Genomic DNA, 21,424 nt, shown 5'->3' on the forward strand with positions numbered 1-21,424 from the left:
TTTTCCTTTTAATTGAATGCCATCACTTTCAGAGAATCACCTACTGTGCTGCTTGTCGCGGTGGCTGTGATGCCGTGTCTCAGGAGCAGCAGGCGGTGGAGGCTACAGATTCCCCCTCACACACACATACACACACACACACACACACACACACACACACACACACACTGACTGTCCACATCAACGGCTTAGCTTGGCCCGCCACAGACAACACCCCACCGTTTTTCAGCTAAGCACGCGCTAATAGTTTCAGCTTTATTTCTGAAGCAACTTTGTTTTTTCTGGCCGAGAGTCAAAGCCTCGGTGTTAGTTATTTGGGCCGGGATGAAGACATCAAGAGTGGGCGCATTTATAAATAGTGTTGCAATGTGCAATGGCAATACAATGGACGACCCTTCATTCTGAGATGAAGAGACACGGCTACGTCAGTACACAGTGAAGTTGTATTAGTGGAAGTAAACCAAGAGCCTGACATACAATCTTGTGTTACCGCCACAGATTGCAGTTAACTGCTGCTGCCTTCTATTATGAGTTGTGTTTGGTGCTGGCAGAACACAACGAAACTGCTTGGCCATGGTTTATTTTAGGACATTTACGACTGTTGTGTGTCTAAGTTCAGTCTATAAACAAATTCTTAAAAAAATTGTTGGTCGAGACTTTGTATTTGGGAGATACGTATCATACAATCAGTGCGGATGGCAGAGGGCTAAACTTAAATCAGTCTTCAAACTGGGTTACAGCGACATATTTAATGGAGTCTAATGCTCATGTCCAATTGAATAAGTATTACAAACACAGACATTACTATGGAGCTATCATTTGTCAATTAAACTCTGGACTCAGTGTTGGTTTGGTGGATCAAAAGCAAGAGTTTTCAAAGTCTGACTCTGTAGTCCCCCTTCAGAAACAAATCGAGATAATCACGTCCCCCGATGCAGAGGTTGTTTATAAAGACGTATTTTAAGCGTATTTATGGTCGTTTATTATTCGCGGCTAAGATCTAGGACGTTATTCTTGGAGAATGCATGAACCATGAATTAACAAATATGTGTTTTATCTCTGTGTGTTCTGTTTTAACTGAGTTATGACTTTGGGAAGGAGTCTACATTTTGATGTTAATTGCAGCAATTGGGGGGCGCTAAGAATTTCTCATAATCTTATTAACCACCTTCACGAGTTGTGTGTCAAAGCCACTTCTCCAGCTCCAACTGCTGACAATCAAACTATAATAACTTACTTCCTGTTGTTTTCAGACTACCTGCATTTACCTGCCCCCATGTTTTATTTGCAGAGTTTTATAAAAGGAAAGGTCAGACAGAAAAAGAGAATATAAATCAAACGTGAGATAAAATCCGACTACCGGCTTCTCTAAAAAAGAAAACTAAAACAGAAAAGGTATTAATAAACAAAAACAACTTAAAATAAATTAACATTTAATATGCATATCTTTTACATGCCTACATCTAATTTACAAATTAGGCTGCTACACAACGGCATAAAAGGCTAAATCAATATAAGTCAATGAAAAATTATTTTGACATCAAAGCACTTTTGAGTCTCATGTCGTTAAAGACAGAGAAACTAAAACTCTAGGAAAGAAATACAATTAACTTAAATTAATTGGAAATCAACAAATAACACATAATGCTCCTTTGTCTTTATTTGGCTACTTCACTAGTGTTTGAGAGTTATACTGACACAATAAACACTTCTGCATTAAATCATTTATCCATTAAACTTCTTTTTGTTCATAAAATGTCTAAATATTAAAGTTGCTTTGTAACGGTGATGTTACAGACCACAAATCCAACACGGTGAATGAAAAGGTACTTTATCTATCTTTGATTTCTAAATAATGGTTTCCCCAGTAGAACCACTGGTTCAGTCAAAGTTTCTCTACAAATCTTTGGATACAAACAAAATGTAAAAAAATAACACCAATTTATAAAAAGGTTAAACTTCAGTACAATGACCTTCTTTTGTGTAGTTACTTAAACATTCATTACAATGTGCGGGGGGCTTGTTTTTAATATATTTGGGTCATATTTTCATGACATAAGGCCTTTTTGAGGTCTAACTGAATAGAAATCTGTCCAAAAAAGTTCAAATCCAGGACTCTGTATTGTAATACTCTCATAACTAAGCATAACTAAGAGCTAGATTCTATGCATCAGTGTGGAATATCTCTTCTAGCTAAACACACAAATGTAAAAAAAACAAAACAAACAAAACCTATTTTTTCTTTGAAAGAAAAATAAAAATCTATCGGCTAGATTTTCCCTCTGTACTCCCAAAGGTCTCTCTCTGGAGGAGAAACAACACATGCAGGAAGTGAGGTGGGATGTTCGGAAAGCATTTAGCGGATCAATATAGTCCAAGCGAGAGAGGGGAAGGGAGGCAGACAGACAGAGAGGGAGAGAGAGGCTGAGGGAGAGTGACACCCAGAGCCCAGGGGAGAGGGGAGTCTTTTGGGAACAGCCTGTGCTTTTCAAGAGTACTGTTACACTTCTCAGTCAGTCTTGGTAAGAACATCCAACTCAGCAGCTTTTTCCACCTGACTGTTTAAGAGCGAGAGGCTAGTCGGTGTGAGGAGAGGTAAGTAAGGCTTGTGGGTCACTGTTGTCTCCCGGAGACCACAGACATCTTTGCTATCTGATCACTGACCCTTCTTCTAGCCTCCAGTGAGGTGGTAAGACAACATTAGATTCACTGGCACGAGACAACTGCTTATCTTCTTCATTCCAATCAACAGTATAACCCTAAACAGTATGCATTTGTTTGTCGAAACCTTTTTATTAATCAGCTCTTCATGAGCTTGTTTTTGGTTGGTCAGAAAATCTTAACAGCATCTGTAGGAATTTAAAAAAGCTTCAGAATATGGCTGATCAGAAGGCTTTTCTTTAGATAATAGTAAAACACAAAATGTAAAAGAATGGGAGTAATATTTCTGTTCGACAGCAGTATGTTTTTGCTTTTTTTATGCTACTTCTATCATTATTTTCTTGAATTGTTGAGACCGATGAGCCATATTTAAAATCTCATCAGGGTTGCAGCAAAAAATTATTTCAATTTTAAGCGTCACAAAATAGAGAAAAATGGATCCCGGTTTTTTTGTGTGAATTGTTCAAAAATGCTTGTTTGATTGATATGATGTAAGAGAGAAAAGCAACAATACTTTACATTTGAGAAGCTGTAAACAGACATGCCACTGCATTTCTGTTGATCGATGAATCAGTTATGTTTCAGACCTCTCTGTCTCTTGAATCACATCTGAAGTAGAATTAAGTAATAAGAAAAACACAACAAAAAAAAATAAATGCCCAGGAAATATAATCAGTACTCACCTTCTTTCAACATGCCAACTTTAAGACATTTCATGAAGCGGCAGGCCTGGCACGACTTGCGTCTTCTTTTGGTGATCTCACATTCATTGGTGGCCGGACAGCTGTACTCAATATTCCCTGCAGAAGATTAGAAAAACACGGCTTCATTAAAGTGCACATCAGCAATTAGGAGGAGTTTTAGGACAGATTTTTGGGATAGAAAAGAAGAACCAACAAACACACACATACACACACACACCTGTCCCAAGGTGACCCCGTGTGACACTCCTGAAGGGGAGGAGGGTTTAGTGGCATTTTGATGGGACATGTAAAAAGCACCTCCCCGCCCCAGAGTCCCACCCCCATTTTGATTCTCAGATAAATTAGCTTCATTAATGCAGAGCATCCTCTCTGCAGCGCTCACCACGACCCCTTTCTAGCCCATCCTTCTTCACCGAAAGCATGATGGGAAAGCTGCCCTCCCACAAGGGCTAAGAGATGGACGCACAGCCGTCTGCATAATGCTCTCCGGCAAAGACCAAGTCTGGCTGTTAAGACTCGCCAATCTAAGGATCCCATATCATGTGGCAAAGCTCGATGTATTATTCAGCTCCGTCTTGACATTTGTTGGCTCACTATGGAAATATTTTCTATGCAATTTAATCACTCGGGTCCAAAAAAAGCCAGAAATGCAGACGTATTGAATCTGCTGCCTGTTTCTCTCACCAGGTTCCGGTTAACATTCTTTTTTTCCTGGGATCATTACGCGGTCACTTCAAAAGTGGACGTGACCCCAAGAATCCAATGACAAATTCTCTTTCCCAAGTATCCAAATCCCTTGATTGAGTGTTTAAACAATGCCCCCAAACTCCAGAGCTGTATTAATGGTACCTAAAACCAGCAAACCAGGTGTTATCTGTAGCAGATCTGCCAGAGCTGCCCTCCCCCAACAACACACACACACACACACGCACACACAATCCCCTGTTGGTCAAGGAGAAGGTGCCAACATTTGTCAGGATCCCTGGCATCGATGGTGCCAGCGGGGTCACATGCACAGTGAGGGGCCGGGGCACAATGCCAGGATGTTGGCAGAGGCTGCTGCTGGTTTCAGGGTGGGTTAAGTCTTTTACATTGAATACAGTAGAGTGCAGTGCTCATGTGTAGAGACACATGCTGTGTACTATATCTATACTACAAACTCATTTTATACAACATGTACTCAATACTAATTGTCATATTGTACAGTTTGTGCAGTTAACATATATGACATAACATAATGACTGCCCCAATGTAGTACTACACCAATTCTAAACATGGTGTTTTCTCAGAGTGTAAATTAAGTATGCATACTTAAAGAATGGTTGTTTTTCTAAAGATTTAATTCTTCATTTTAGTTTTTAATATTTAGTAGTGTACATTAACATTAAGGATGTGTTCTGAATCACTCTCTATTTAAAATATAGTAAACTATCTAATGTCTGCTGTTTTTTTTTTTATTCTGAGTGTGAACATGTTCCACAAAGGAATGGAAAAAGTCCATTATTAAAGGAAACATTTTATACCTGAATGGATCAAAAATAACCTTTGTGTGTGTCCATGATTATGTGTGTATGTGAGGGGACGGGGGGTTGGGTTGCATTAGGGTTCCACAATAGTCTTAAATTGCCTACCTCGAAAAGCTCACTGTCGGCATACCCTCTTAGTTAATCAGGTCTTGTGTCCACCTTTATTTCTCAAAGGACATTTCAGCCACTCTAATATCCTTCCTTAACCTCTCTTATTTTCCCTCTAAATTTTGATATATTATTATGCCATGCTATTATCCACGCACTCATCTCCACTCAAGCTGGACCTCTCCTTGTCCTCCTCCTTTAGCGGGGCCGGGACCCCCCCTACCTGATTACCATTCCATTAAAGCGGCTTCTCCTTTCAGTGAGTGACCACGTCCCCTGTCCCTTGTCCGTCTGCATTTTATTTGGAGGACTCCTCAGCGTAGCTCTCCTCTCTCCCCTTCCTCTGTTATTGCCCCGCTAACACGTGCCTGAGCTTCTAATTGGCCCCCCATCTCCTCCCCCTTGGGTGTGGGCTGTAGGGGCCCGGGGGCAAAGAACAACAACTCCTCTCCAGACTTTCTCCCGATGAAACGCCTGATTCTTAATTACAGTCACCCAACACTGATTGTTATTGACTGAAACTCCCGCGGCTCAGGACGAATGACGGACAGATTAGGTTCATTACGGTTCTGTCCTCCACGAAGGAGAGCGAGAGGAAGAAGAAGAGGGGCGATCTTTGCAAGACAACACAAAGTCACGCGTTAACACTATTTAGAGTCCTTCACTGTGTCGTTGGTCAAACTGAGACACATGCAGACTTTAAATGACCAGATAAAGCTAAAATGCAAGACTATTTAAAAAAGCTAGGTTGAAACAATTCATTGCATTTCATACAAACGTTCTGAATGGCATTTGTAAGTTCGTCCCACTTTAAACAGTACATCGCTGCTTCGTATCTGCAGCATCCTTCTTAAGTTCATTTTGCAACATGTTCCACTAGTAATCAGGTAACATAAATCAGCCAGAAGACAGTGAGTGGCTTTAAGATAATGTTGGTGTTTTGTTGTTGTATGCTGTCCAGTATATTATCACTGTCAATGACGTCACTATTATATTCTTATATAACACCTGTAAAATGTGTTTGGCTACAGTAAAACCACGTAAAGTAACAAGCTACATTTATAAATCAGCCTCATTCCTTAACTGGTGTTGGCAGTAATGCACTATTAAGTTTTTTGCCAAACACTCATAAAAAGAGCGACGCATAAGATGTTAAAGCGTTTTTTATTGCCTCAGTAATTCAGAAAAGTGTTGGGACGGATCAAATTTACCTCCTAAATGTGGCCAAGGCCTCACTAGCCTGCTGCCCAGCTCCATGTCTACGGACAACAAATCCTGCAGATAAAATTCTAAATTCTGCGTCTCAGTTTTCAGCACATTATTTCTGTCCAAGTGATTATTCTGGAACAGCTCCCACACATGGCAGAGTCACACGCCAGATGTACGATTCACATGCAAACGCATAAAAAAAAATCACAACCCGGAGCAGATTTACAGTCTGGGCCTAATGCCTGCTGTAGACGCTCGTAATCACTGCCTCGTATTAGTCCCATAAGAGCAGACGGTTGGATAGCAGCACTGAGGAACACGTCAATATGTTTTCCTGGCAGTCCCAATTGTCATGGTAAAGCTAATAAAAAGTATTTAGAATCATCGTGAAAAAAAGAGCACACAGGTGTTATAATACATCTGGGTTAAAGGCCTAACACTTTCTTTCTCATAATATTCCACCACCTGGGAAATTACAGAAAATATGATTATTCTCAGGTTTAACTGGGAGCATGCAGACATTAGAGATGAGCTCCGGTGAGCCAGTGAAAGTTGTAAGAAGAAGTGGGAAATACCTTGTATCGTCCTTTTGAAAAAGGCTTTGCAGGCCTCGCAGGACGCCACCCCATAGTGGTACCCTGAGCCAATGTCACCACACACCAGGCACAGCCTCTTGGGAATGGCATTGAGCATGTACTCGCACTTGATCGGCGAGTCGTCTGCCACAACGCCGGAGCACTCCTCGTAGCGGCGTAGGCAGGCGGCGCCGCCTCCGAGCATGCCTGGGTTGAACATTGGCGGGGAGTCCAAGGCGTGCGAGTGTCTGCTGCCGCCGTTAATGTAGCCGCCGCTGGCGTCAGAGTTGCCGCTGGGACTGTGGTGACTGCCGGTGTCTACTAGCGAGGAGGATGGACTGGAAGGCTCGGTTTTGACGTAAGAACCACAGCTGGAGGATAGGTGTCGGTCCTCAGTGGGCATTCTGGTTAGCAACCTGGATGAAACACATAAAAGGTGAGAGCAGAGGTCAGTTTAGGGAACAGCATTTACAGAAAATACAGTGCCAACTGTGGGGCAACTGAGCCAAATCAGGCCAACGTTCTTGGCTGAATATCTTTGAAAATATAAAATGTATTCTGTAAGGACTCAGTCAGAGAAATTCCCTCATTTTCTTAACTCGCCATGGATCAGCTAATCTTTCAATTAAAGTAAAACAAAAAAACTGGATGAACCAGGCTTTTAAACAACATCAGCGATATGGAAGAGAGCCTGTTTACCTCACATGCAAATCAGCCCTGATTTTCTAGCCTGAGACACAAAGAACCTCACATGGACGTAAAAATACATCAGAAAACTGCAGTATCAGTGAAATTACCAGCACTAACAAGTTTGACAAGATGCACAGAGCGTTGCTTTCTTCCATCATCTCCTGATCATTCTGCGAGAGATTCGTCAGCTGTGATGGAGCACGCCGCCCCGTCTGAGTTTGATAGATTATGTTACACGCGCAACCATTTATGTGCTGGAATGCCAAGTGATATACTACAGCAGCTTACTTCTCTCAGGCGAAATGGTAACTAACGACCATATCAACAGATGCCCCATACATCTTGCAAACAATGCCCACAATTGGTCGGCTGCCAGAGGTAAATGAATGAATGGAATTTCAGAAGGCTGTTAATGGACAGAGAGAGAGGTGTTTCACTCAGCATATGGAGGATCATGGGTAATACATGACCCAATCAATAGTCCCGGTTAGTTTGCCAAAGGACGGTGCCGGGTTACGGCGGACTTAAGTGAGAGGTTGGAGAGGCCGAGGAAGAGGCACTGACCTGGGATTAAGTTCCCTGATCCCAAATTTCATCACAACATTTGGGAAAAGGCAGAGTTACACAAAATGTTACACAGGACAGATGTATGGACAAAAAGTATGAACGATCATTGTTGCTGACCCCGATATTGCCCGTTTGTGTGTACATGCGTAAAGTCCATTTTTTTTATTGTTCATCATTTTGGTTGTGTGGTTTTATTTAATTTATTTAGGATGTATTAAGATTTAGTTCACATTCCAATTCCAATGTCTGAATATTCTTAAGGTGTTCTTAGGGTGTACTTGCATTATTATGCTATTATATTAACATCATATCAGCGGCATTAAAATGACAATAATATTGTTTATCGCAATTATTTCTGGGACAAATGATATATCGTCCAACAGAAGTAGTTATTGTGACAGCCCTACTGCTATTGTTGCACAATGATTTCTCTTCAGGGCCTCAGTGTGTTCTAGTAATTGCAGTAGCTTCAATAACATCCTCTCAAACAAAGCATGAAATGAGGCCCGGATCCGTGTTAGGACCGCTGGCTCTGTCTGTCAGAGTTGGTGCTGATCTTACACAACTTGAGCCCGACATGCCTGTGAGCTGTAAATACTGGGTGAGAACAGTGGAAAGCCATGTTAAGAATGTCAGAAACTAACAGCAAGCTATTACTGACCAGATTCCTCTGAACTTGTTGCCTATTTGCTGCCAGGGGCTGCCCCGTTTTTTCAAATTTGGTATTGTGGTTGGTAGTGTATTTTCCCTCTGTGCATAAGTGTTTATATAAAGCCATGAAGTCATCCGGCCCCGACAACATGAAACCTCTCTTTTAACTGCTAACGGGTGAAGGGAGGAGGAGGAGATAGCCTCTACCCCTGGGCCAAGATCAGATCTATTGATCCTCTGCTTCCTTCCTGTTCCACACGAGGCATGAAAAAATAAACCCTCCTCTTACGGGTCCCAGACATTCCTTATGCATTTTTAATCAGTCAGGACTGTTAACATAGTGAGAGATGGAGCGATACATAATGTTAGTCTTCATTCCGAGGCTATTGTGGTTTATAAAAGATTCACAGTGCTCACGTTAAATCTCGCCAGCAATCAGCATGCACCTATATACTCAATTGGAAGGAATATTTTTTCCCATCTGAGGGAATTGGAGAAAGCGGCGTGGCAACAGTTAATACATCATCGCAGCCCGATAGGGGGATTCCCTATGGAATAGTACATTGTGGCATATGTAAAAAGTAGTTCACTCCCCACTTAGCACACAGTAACGCTGGGGAGATGTTTTTTGTTAGGTTTAATGGAAATTTCTAATGGGTCCTTTCAAATCTGTCGAAATGAAATAATGGCACGAACCACCAATTCGTGCAGACAGAAATAGCTTCATAGTTTCATAATTTGGTTTCTTCTGCTTATTATAAAAGAGACGTAGAGTTTCTAAGCGCAGCCTGACTCTCCTCAACCCGCCCCGCTCCCTTTTGCAACACACACACACACACACACAGACACACACACACGCAAACACGCACAAACGCATTGCACCTAATATCTAATGGGGTAATGTTTGCTCCGCCGCGCAGAAAAATGGTACAAACCGAGCAGACAAGCAAGACTCATCAGACAGACGTGAAGGTCACCTGCCTTCTCTGCGCTGCTGTTCTTTGAGGCCCAGACGGTCCCACAATGGATGCCTCGGAGCAGCACAGACACAGGTTTCAGTGTCCAACACACTGAAAGAAAGAGAGTGTCTAGACACGCTACGGTGCAAAAACTAGAGCGCTGTCTATAATGTTTAATATGACCGAGACACTGCCGAAAGGCTGTACATGCTCGGATCAGTGACCAGTTTCTTTGGGTTTTTATTCTCATTTTGAAATCGAAGTGTGTGAAAAATCCCACCAGAGCAGCTTCAAATCTCAAATGTTTATGTGTGCATGTGTGTGTGTGCGTGTGTATTTTGGCATGCCTCCTCATACTGGCAGTGTTGCCGGTCCCCTGCTTCCCTACATGAATCCTGAACCACCTCTCCTCTAAACCATGAATTATGTTTTCCAGCCTTCCGAATTTCTACACAATGCATTTTTTTTTTTAACCAGCAGTCCAAAAAAAATTAATAAAACTAATTCACCACAATGACCTCTTGCTATCCTCGGCTCGACGAGTGAAGGGTTAAAAATCCGACTCTCCATATTTTACTATGTATTTTCCCACTGAGGGAAAATATTATTGTGAAGCTTGGCGTTAAGCTTGTAGCAAGGAACACAACGTAAATCATGGTGCTGAACACACAGTCGAACATGGAAGCGCAGAAGGACAGAGGCAAGGAGCCATGCATGAAATTAGTTCATTAATCTTTCTATGATAGGCTGTCCTTGTTTGGGGCAAACTCTATCAGCTTTAAACTGAGTGCCCCTTCCTGCCTGACACATAGATTACACAGCTAGTCCGCGGACGGGGGTGTCTGGGAAATGAATGGTCACGCGAGCGGGAAAATGGGGTAGCGCGTGTCGCCCAAGTGCTAAGTAGCAACAACACCGTGCCCGTGACATGGCGTCGGCACAAATGAAGGTCATCAAAAAATGTGTGCGTTCTAAAATTTAAATGCATTTGTGCGCCGCGACGAATAATGTAGTCAGTTTACGGGGAACACGCATTAGTCAAAATATATCTTTAAAGCACTTTTTAAGGTTATTTGTTACAATAGAAACAGCCGTGTTTATTAAAATCTGCACGCTGTGTCTTCATCATCTTTAGCTGTCGGCTCAGACCTCGCAGGTTCAGATTTTACACGTCTAAATCACAGCCTCTCAGCCGTAAACTACAATGTTACATATAAAGTTCTAGTTCCTACCGAACAAGTCTGAATTGTTGCGTCCTTAAGTTCTCTTAGGTCTCCTGATCAGTGTCTGGTGCGTTCACTGTCTGCCTCTAAACTGTAGAATAGTTTCATTATGTTTTTATTAGGCGTCGTGTATCTCGTGTTCAAGTATTTGTGCATTAAATGTTTCAGCAAGACAGGGAAAATAAAGTTTAGGCCTGCAAGATTATTTTCATTATTGATTATTTTGACAGAAAAAATACTGAAAATTGTCCATCACAAGTTCTTGGAAACTTAGGTGCTGCTTCATGTCTTTTTTTTGTCCAACCAACAGTTCGAAACTCAAAACTGTTTAACTGTTTAATTTATTAATGTAAAAGAATAATATTACCACTAAATATTCTAAATTAAAATGCTGAAGCCAGTTGATGTTTGAACACCTGAAATGATTATCAAAACGTTACTGATTCATTTGTTTCAGCGCTGATAAATATAAAGCTACGGTTTGTGCTCTAATTGTGAAGGACTTTGTCAATTTCCTGCGGTAATTATTCTGAACGCTCTTACTCAGCTAACTGATCACGTTCCACAGCTGAAGAAGGCCATGGGATATGGTTGAAATCTTTGAAAAATAGGTAAGTGGACCTATTTACCACAGATGTGTAACGCGAAAGTGGGAGAAAGAATCTCCACCCTCTTTTTCTTTCCTTTTGTCTTTCTTACATATATTTACTTCAAAGTTACCACTCCTGAACAAGTTGGTAAGTTCCAGTTCTCTGTTTGTACTGCATGGCGGATATACTTTGTTTCTGCTTCAGAACACACACACACACACGCACACACACACACACACGACACGCACACGCTCGTACACAGAACTTCCAGCATATGGCCTCTTCAATGTCACTGCCACGAGGAGAGATTGCATAGATTTCCCACATGGATGAAGTCTCCTTACCTGGAGTATCAACCCCCATCTACATACACGTCCACCACCTCCAGGAAATTGCTCTGCCTGCAAAGTCAAACACACCCCTAACTGCCTTTTAAAGAGAGACAGAAGAAGGAGGCTATGGGGGAGAAAGAATAAACGAGCAGAGACTTAAGCCGTCATTGGGAATCAGAGGGGGACTCATGAGGGACAGTTACGATATTGATTTCATAAATAAACAGAGATGGCCATCGATCCTAATGTTATTTTGCATTTCAATTACTGCCCAGTAACATAACCTTCAAACGTCTGCTTCTCCACAGTAATAACATCCACTGATAATCACAAGCAAGTCTTGTCCGCCGCAAATTGGCTTTTCTCTCTCTCTCTCCCCCCTCTCTCTTTTTTTTTTTTTTTTTCTTTTTCCAAATGTGTAAATGACACAACTTTGCATTTGCCTAATGGTATTAGTGCATGGGCTGAATTTCAAGTGAGACTCAAGCTGATACAGTAAGCGCTCCGGTCAATTGACACAATGCAAATTAACGTGGTGAAGAGGAATTAAGTTCACAATGTGAGACCTCGTGAAGCTACGATGAGGCCCATTAAATTAAACATGCTGGCTGGCCCACACTCCATGATTAGACGCACTGCTTCTTCTCCTTCTCTCTGTGTGTGTGTGTGTGTGTGTGTGTGTGTGTGTTAATTTCATTTGATCAATAAAACAAACTCATTCTAAGAAGTCCTCTCTGCTGCTTACATATAGCCTGAGCACATGAAAGCCACGTCGCGTTTTGATTGAAGAGTGGCTGCAAAAAAAGAAAAAGAAAAGAAAAGCGTCCATCTACATCCTGATGAATTCAGAGTCCTTGACAGGTTGCCTAAAGGATACATCTATATCCCTATATCAAGAGGGGGTCATGACATGTAATGAAGTTATTTCTCCTTTCATGCCGTCATGCAGAGCTGGGCTGTTCCCTCGCATGCAGCAGCCACCGCCATTAATAAACACGTCAGGCTGAACACTTTTGAATTGTTTTCATCATTTGTCATTGTCGTTTTCGCCTGACCGTCTTCACGAAAACTCAAAGCTGGCGGTAAAAGAGAAGTAGCATTTTCTCCCACAATGTTAACGCAACACCGAAATGTCCCACCACCTGCTCCCTCCAATCCGTCAGTAGGCCCTGTTGGCTGATGGGACCAGTAAAACCGACTGGGAAGCCAACTAGCAAACTTGAAGTTGGGTTTTTAATAATTTTTGGGAACAAAAAAAACAACTGCGACCGTGTTACTTACAGTGCAGTGACAGCTGTTTCCATGCAGTGCAGAAAGGCGTGCTGGAAGCAGCCAGATTTGTCCACTCACTAGAGTGATGACGCAGAATGCAAGACACAAGTAACAGAACAACATTTCCAGTAATGTTACCGGGACTTAAAATTCAGTTTACTATTTCTAGCGTGCTTTTGAAGAACACGTAGAAGCAGAAATAAGACCCACATTGATATGATATGATCTCTTCCTGTATATATCTGTTTCCAAACACTCTCTGTGGCAGACATACTTTGTTCTGTGTTCTTGAGTTTTATATCACAGTTTCCAATTAAAAATCTCAACTTTGGTCCAACACAATAGCTAGAACATGGTACATATACAATATTCTGCTGTAATTTAATTGAGCTAAACTTTTTCGACACTACATATTAAAAATAATGTAACGTTTACTGTGCCTCTCGTTTGTTAAGAAAAACTGAAAAGGTTTGTTCTATATTAAATATCAACTTTCTGATCTCTTCCTTATGAAGTGGAACTATGCGGTCATGTTAAGAATGTTGACGATCTATTTATTTGTTTTAAATATTAATGACACTGACTAACGGAAAAGTTACATTATAAACAGAATATGGCCATGTGGAGGACGAGTGTAATAAATACAGAGGCAAAGCATAATAAGATGCGTTTCTCCTAACAGACACAGTCAGGTGTTTCCATGGTATGGCACGGCTAAAATTAGATCCCAGGTCAGTGAGCGATTCTTTGGTCTCATCCGTACATGTATATGCGCGCGCACATGTGTGTGCGCGTGTATGTGCATACATTTGACCGCTTGTGCTTCTGCATTCCTGTTGGTTTGTTTGTGAAGGGCACCGATGTAAACAGCAGGTAGAACGAGATTGAAATGGATCTCAATGTATTTCAGCAAAACTGAATACAAACATTTAAACTTGAAGTGTAAATGATGCAGTTGTCAAAACTGCCTTGGCTAATCATGCTGACACCACGGCTAATCACAGAGACATAATGACGCTGGCCATTGTAACATCAACAATTACTTTTTAAACATTTAAAGAATAGGAAAAATAATGTGTTTTTTGTTTCCTAATGAAGATATACAATTTCTGTGTCTATGAAAAGAAGTGTCTACCACAGAAAAACTATTTATAAGGACTTTGTCTCTCTCATGTCATCTGTCTGAAAAAGTGGAGAGTAACTCAAAAGTCAGATTTTAAAAATAAATTAATTAATATTAAAGTTTAATGGACTTTAATGGACTCTGGTCCAGTTTGTGTTCTTTAATCCACACTTACTGTAGAGCTGCAGGCTATTTGGCTTTTGGTTGCACACAAATTCAAATTGGTTCAACAAACAAAAGAACGGACCTCATGTGTACATTTTAAAAAGATTAAATTATAAATTCCGCACACTGAAACATTTTAGCATATTTACATGTTATGTTATCTAAAGGCCAGAACACTGAAGCAAAAGATTGAAGTATTTACATTCATGTACAACATTTCTTTATCAATTTATTTTTTTGAGACACTGTGGCATAACACATCTCTGAACAAAGGTACTTATAATCTATACAGATATAATATAAGTCTATATAGATTGATTCAATATTTGAGAATATATGAGAACTGACAAGTTATAATGTTAGTTTGCTGAGGAGGCTGATAAGTTTTTCTACCAACAGAGACCTTGCGGGACAGTTGGACACATCAGTCTTGGGACCTCTCACCTCTGGCCAGAGGGTTGGTCGTCAGTCCTCAAGTGATTATTAATAGCATGCCCTGAAGCCAGACCTTACTAAGCACCGCTTTATGTGACACTAAAAAGCCCAGATTTACCGTGTGCAAATACATGAGCAACTACAATTACATGCAATATGGTTAACAATGCTTAAAGGTAAAGACACATTTCAGGGTTAATTTACTGTATATTACATAGCTTCTGTAAGGATAGAGAGAGTTTCCAACAGTTTGTAGTGATAGCATGTCGTTTTATTTAAAAGTTCTATCATGGTTTGATCTCCTTAAATAAAATATAATCAACATAACAAGTTAAACTAAGTCTCTTAGAACACGCAGCATTACTCAAAGGGAGATGTACCTTTCAAATGTGACCCAGCAGTCCTGCAGCATTCAGAGGGGGCGATCTGAGAGCACATATGTGTGTACGTGCATGCACATACGTGACCAGCTCCTGATTCGCCAAATCACACATATTTATGTGTGCGTCCATAAATGCAGTGTAAACATGCAAGTGTAAGCAAAGATAAAGTCCCACAAACACAGCAGGAAACACACACACTCACACGCACCTACACACACACACACACACACACACACACACACACACACACACACACACACACACACACACTCCACAAAGACCTGGCCCAGGGTCACTTTAGGTTTAAGCATCATATTGTGCCTTTTGTTTTTTATTTAAATTCAACTTAAAATGTTTAAACATGAAATAAAAAAAAATGCAATAACAGTTTTAATTGAATTGAAGTGTACTACGCGCAGTTTAATAGATTCTGGAAATTGATGATTGTGCAAAAAGTAAGAGCTCAGGGGTTGTGTGTGTTTTTTTTTTTTTCAAGTGCGCCGCAATCTGCACAGGAATTACAATATTGAATGTCGAGGCTTACAGACGATACATGAAACTGATATATTTAAAAAGGTTAACAAGAAAGGAAACCCGGATCTGTTACTTTTATGTGAGGGATCAAAACAATGGTGGTTAAACATTACACTCACATGCATTTACTATCTGTCCGCTGAGGAATTACTGTCATTAATTTGATTGTAGTAATTCAATTAAATGTATGTACTTCATATAATGTACCTTACATTATGTGTTTGAATTGTCAATGTTGTCAATCTCACACTTTATCTTTTACTTGAGTGCCATTTTGGGTGGCAGTGCAAATCTAAAATACAACATAAAAATGAATGGAAAAATCAACGAGAAGCACATTTTAATGTAGCACGAGATTACTGCAAACGTATGTGTGTAAAACCCTTTTAAATAACTGTCACCAACACCTCTAATAAAATCTGTTACTTTTGAACACAAAAATCCTTTTATAATTTCTCCTGCTAACCGAGTACAGGCTGATGTTACTTCACTTTTATGAGTTTCTGCTTCACATTGCAGAACATCTTTCTTTCGTATTTGTTGAGAGTCTTGTGGAGAGTTTGAAATATTTGTAATCACAGTCCTGTAGAAAGTGCTAAGCAGCTTAAACCTTTACAATCCCATCTACAGCTTAACATTAAGAGGATCCCTGTAAAGGGTCTTTGTCCAGTCATATTTGGTGACGAGAAGAGCGTCTCTCCAGGCATGCAAGGAGTGTAATGAAATACAAAAGGCAGGTGCTCCATTTGAGACGTGAGAGTTTCTTTGACTGCTAAAACTAAAACAAGCTGCTAGTGCCCTGCCCTTATGAACTGAATGCAAAATGACAACATGCACGTACACTTATTTAAATATAATTCACTGAATTGTTTTCACATAAACTGCCCCTTTGGAGATGATCAAATCCCTCCTATGACTTGTATCATTAGTAGCAAAGTGCAACATCTCCAACTACAGAACAAGTGATCAAAGCTTTAACGAAAACACAAGGAGGCAGTTATCTGTCCCCTCGAACATGCTCTCCTCTCGAGAACACACTCTCACACAGACTGGGCGACAGTACAGTCACAGTTTTCTTTCCCTGGGACACCGCCGGACACCGGCTGTGATATCGTCCGCATTAATCTGCTTCTAGCTCTTCCCTGTTGCTGAGGTTAAACCCTGGATCCTGATGCAGAGCTAGACAGCTGTAGGGCAACCGTCCGACCTGGACTCCCCGCGGGCTACGCTACCGCAGCCTCACTGACACTACTGAGCTCTGCTGTCCCGTACACGGGGAGCTGAGATAAGGCGAGGAACTCCCTGCTTTTTTTCAAATAGTTTACTTCATGCATGAGATTTCTTTTACAAAATGGTTTAAACACAGATTTTCCCTGTGATCATTTTTGAAGTAAATGAAATGATCTCGCCTCATTTGGAAACAACGGCAAAGGTGAAAAACAAACAGAGAAGAGGGAAAAGATGTGCACCTACTGGTTGTGGTAGCAAAGAGGGTCAGGGATGCACAGTTCGGAAACATCCATCAGTCCACGTTAAGCATTCCAGGTGTTGCAATTAAAAAAAAACAGATAAACAAACAGCTGGAGGAGGAGATCAGTTCCTAAATCTCCACATATCTTGATGAAATGTTGGTCAGGTGTTCCTGGGTGTTGCCTCCCCTCCCTGCCCTGTTCAACACACACACACACACACACACACACACACTCACAAAATAAAAAAAAAAAAAAACCTTCTGCCTCGGCCCGACAAACTCCAGTCTGCACAGGTGCTGCACACTCAGGCTCAGGAGTACGTGTGGAGAGACGGAGAGTGGTGTTGATATAGAGAGAGGAGGAAAACCTGAAGTACAGATGAAGAGAGGAAACAGGAAGCAAGTGTGTAGAAGAGGAGAAAGAGTGAAGACCAGGTCAGTGATGGGTAGAGAAAGAGAGAATAGAAGACAGACACAGATGGATGGAGAACAGCAGCGGTGAGAGCGCACTCAGTCTGAGCAAGTCAGTGAGGGGGATTGAGTCTCCATTGAACTCACGGGGGCTCTTTAAGAGCAGGAAGGAGTGGTTCGGTGCATATGGAGCTGCTGCCATTGGTCGGCTTCAGGAAGGCTGTCCTGAGAGCAGCCAATGAGGGTGAGAGACTACTGAGATGGGTCGGGCTAATCAACGACCAGTCAGTGTCCAGTCATTCACAAGGGAGCGCTGCAAAACACAGACACAGGCAGAGCCCCCCTAGATAGATAGAGATAGATATATGGTGGATATAGATATAGATAGATATAGATAGGGAGATAGATGAGGAGTTTCACAGTAAGTGTTTACAACCGCACAAGTAAACCGTAGTGGACAGTAGTAATTTACAAGCAGCAGCAGTAGCAGCAGTATCCACTGGAGGCAATTTAAACAGGTCTGTTTACTGTGCTTTAAAAGGCTCAGTGCCAGCTTACAGAGCTAAACTGTTCTCTTTACTCCTTTATCCTCTCCACCATGGATCTGGCTTTCCACAGCATGCCCTCCTTTGAAGTAATGGCAGCTGCTTCCCACAGCATTTCACCAATCACTGTGAAGAGACGGGGTCTACCAATAACCAAAGAGACAGGATGTAGGAAACCGAGAGTGATAATGACCTCGGCAGGAACGATAATAACGATGACGACGACAGACAAGTTTGAGTGGATCTTTACCACGTCTGTGTAATGTGGCAGCCATCAGGGGAAACTCAAAGCCCCCCCCCCCAACCCCCTCCCCTCCCCTCCTCATCCAACCCACTTCATCAACCCACATTTTCCTGATCGATACAAAACCCATCACACGCTCTTATTGATCACAGCGTTGCTGTGTCGCCAGAAGCTTCGGGACAGACTCTGTTTCCCAACCAAAAAAAAGGAATCATAAATTTGGACGTTTTCTTTTCATGTCAGTCCATATCAAAGTCACTGGAGCGAGGGCTGATTTGCTTTAATAAAGGAGCTGTGCATTCTCAATTAAATTCCTGATCAATATTTTGGTATTTAATGCACTTTCCTGCAGCGGAAAACCAGGATATTCCCGCTGATCTGATTAAGACATCCAGACATAATCAATAGAGGAGATAGGTTTATGTTTTTAATGAGGCGGAGAGAGAAGACGGAAGAGGAAAGACGCTGATGTTAAGATGACATGTGTGAAGACTTCCCATTAAGGCTGAACACTGGGGAAGAGTTTTTTAAGAAGTTTTATGCAGATTTAGAATGCATGTGAAAGAAATCACAGATAGACGCCAAGCTGCTGATTGGGTTAAATGAACACATTTTATCTGAAGATTATCATGAGGACATTCTCATCCATCAGTGTAGTTTTATTTCAGTCTGTTAATTAAAAGACATCACTACACTCTTGTGTTTGTGTTGCCAGTTTCCTGAGGTGGGCCATATTGTAAGTCCGAGGCTCATCTGTCTCCCTCCCTCTCAGCCAGCTTACACAGCGAGGGGACACCGGGCTTCATGGCATCTGACAGGAAATCTATCGAGCGCACATTCGGTAATCCCGCTATCACGCTATCGCCAAACGAAGAAGCAGTAATCCAATCATTAGGTCTGTATTTAAGCAAAACAGATTTTCGGCTCTACGACCACGAGTGTGTCTCTTTAAGCAGATCACGGCAAGTCTTGGATCAAAACACTTTGCAGGCAGCAGTTTGTGTTTTCATAATAGTTTCGCTCTCATTTGCCGTTTGTCACTCTCAGTGATGTATTCCCCGTCTCCACTGCCTCTGAATGCTGGGAAATGGAATTGGGTTTGTTTTCGGAGAGACATTTAGGCTAATGTTGTATGCACAATTGAAAATGTGTGCACTGGTGTAGAAGAACACATACAACCTGAACAAAACGCCTCTAAAAGCAGATCACAAACGCTGACATTTAACCGTCTGCGTGCGCAACCGGCAGCTTGTTTCTGAGAAGTGAAAAAGAACCAATCATTATCTGTCAATAAATAGTAATTACATATCGTGGTGAGTTGAGGGACGAGATCTCCCCGTCACACTGTCTGCATGTAATTAAATTCATGATTCATGAGCAAACTGGTCTTTCGTGTCCGACCTTCTGACCTCTCCAAACAGACACTGTACCGTGTGGCTCAACAGGAAGCCCACCGCGTACGCCGTCCTAACTGCTGCTGTGGATTCAACTTGCGACGAATGCTGCATGGCAACTTTTAACAACAGGAAACAGATCAAATAATTGAGTGAATTACATGAATGCTAATAGAAAACAGTTAAAGTAGCTTCCTTACAAAGAATTATTACGTGGGCTGCCACCTCACTGCTTTAAACGAGCTCGTCACATGGCCTTACACTGCTCTAAATCACATTACTGGTACAAAAACAAGAATAAAATGGCAACTATACAAGCTAAAACGTCATTTACCTTCAAATATACTTAGTCAATGACGTGTTTCTTTTAAAGCTATGAGTTATAGAATTAAATGTTTTTTATTTGAATGGTAGAAAGTCGATGAAATCGTTTCCATCTCGGAAAAAACTCTGACATACAAACTATATGTTTCCATTCAAATTAGAAATGTTCTGCTGTCGAGCTGGAGATTCAAAGTTATCACATCTCTTATCTTGTGAAAGGCCACAAACAGAAATATGACAAACTTTATAATTGGCTTGGGAGAGTCACGTGTATTTCTGTTATTTTACTAACAATCTATTCATACTGAGGAAACTAGAGTGCACAACTTAATTTCCACCAGAAACAACATAAAGTAGAAACAGAACTATGGTTCAAATCAAACAATTAAATAAAAAGAGTCTGATAATGTTTCTGCAAACATAGCGACGTTATAAATAAATATAATAGGGACTATCAGAGGTCAGGGTGACACATCATTAATGACAGTTTACCTGTGCTATTATTATTTATTTTCTCGGTTTACTTAGCGCTGATGTAATTTTGGTTTGAAGATGCTTTGTTACATGTCCTAATCTGTTGTTTTTTTATATCTTGGTATCATGTTGGAAAGAAGTGTTCTCTCTTTAACATTTAAATGAAAAAAACATATTTTGAAAATAAAAATTATATTTGTATTTCCTAAAACAAATTTGAAACCCTCACCATAAAAGCAAACATCTTGTACAAAGATATTGCAATCCAGACCAAAATACTGCAGAGATTAAACTAAAGTGTCAAAGCGTCAACAAATGTGTCTTTATCCAACTACTAACACGCAGCTCACTGAACAGAACCTGAATCCCACAGATCCATCATTTGCACATTTCCCTCTCGCTGCCACACACTTGTTTGGCTCGTCTGCTGGAGGAGTGTGGAGAGGGATAATTACTATAGCCACAGGGCTGCATTAATCAGCTGGGTGCATTTGTTGGTTTGTATTATGTTCCTGTCCCCCTCTCTGGGCCACGCTGACTGAGCCACCGGGACTAGACGGTGGTGGTGGTGGAGGAGCGTGGTCGCCCCGCTGCCAGTTCACGCTGGGTTAATAAATGCTATTAGCCTCTATCTCTTGCCTCTTAATTTCTCATTTAACTGCGGACAGTTAAAACAAAACTACAAGAGCAGCGGCGTTAATCAGGGACTCGTAGCAGGACTCGGATATCTTGATTGAGAGAGCTGGACTCACGCGATGAGGGACAGAAATGTATGCTGGGATCTCTAGTGTCATGAAATGTCTATGTAGGAAACCTCACACTTGATCATTTATTATATATATAAATACATGTAT

At 41.2% G+C, this 21,424-nt stretch overlaps 1 protein-coding gene across 1 annotated transcript in view; it reads right to left on the reverse strand.

The window, feature by feature from the left end:
- Positions 1-17,526, reverse strand: part of LOC306711377 (steroid hormone receptor ERR2-like) — a 33,371-nt gene extending 15,845 nt beyond the window's left edge. Inside the window, exons 1-3 of the mRNA XM_079180288.1 lie at positions 17,181-17,526; positions 6,784-7,199; positions 3,345-3,461 (exon numbers count right to left, since the gene is read on the reverse strand). Of these exons, the coding sequence (XP_079036414.1) occupies positions 3,345-3,461; positions 6,784-7,199; positions 17,181-17,230 (583 nt within the window). The 5' untranslated portion in view covers positions 17,231-17,526. The remainder of the gene's footprint in view (positions 1-3,344; positions 3,462-6,783; positions 7,200-17,180) is intronic.
- Between the last annotated feature and the right edge of the window lie 3,898 nt (positions 17,527-21,424).

The sequence above is a fragment of the Pholis gunnellus genome (assembly GCF_910591455.1).
Source record: "Pholis gunnellus genome assembly, chromosome: 19".
Classification (NCBI taxonomy): Eukaryota; Metazoa; Chordata; class Actinopteri; order Perciformes; family Pholidae; genus Pholis; species Pholis gunnellus.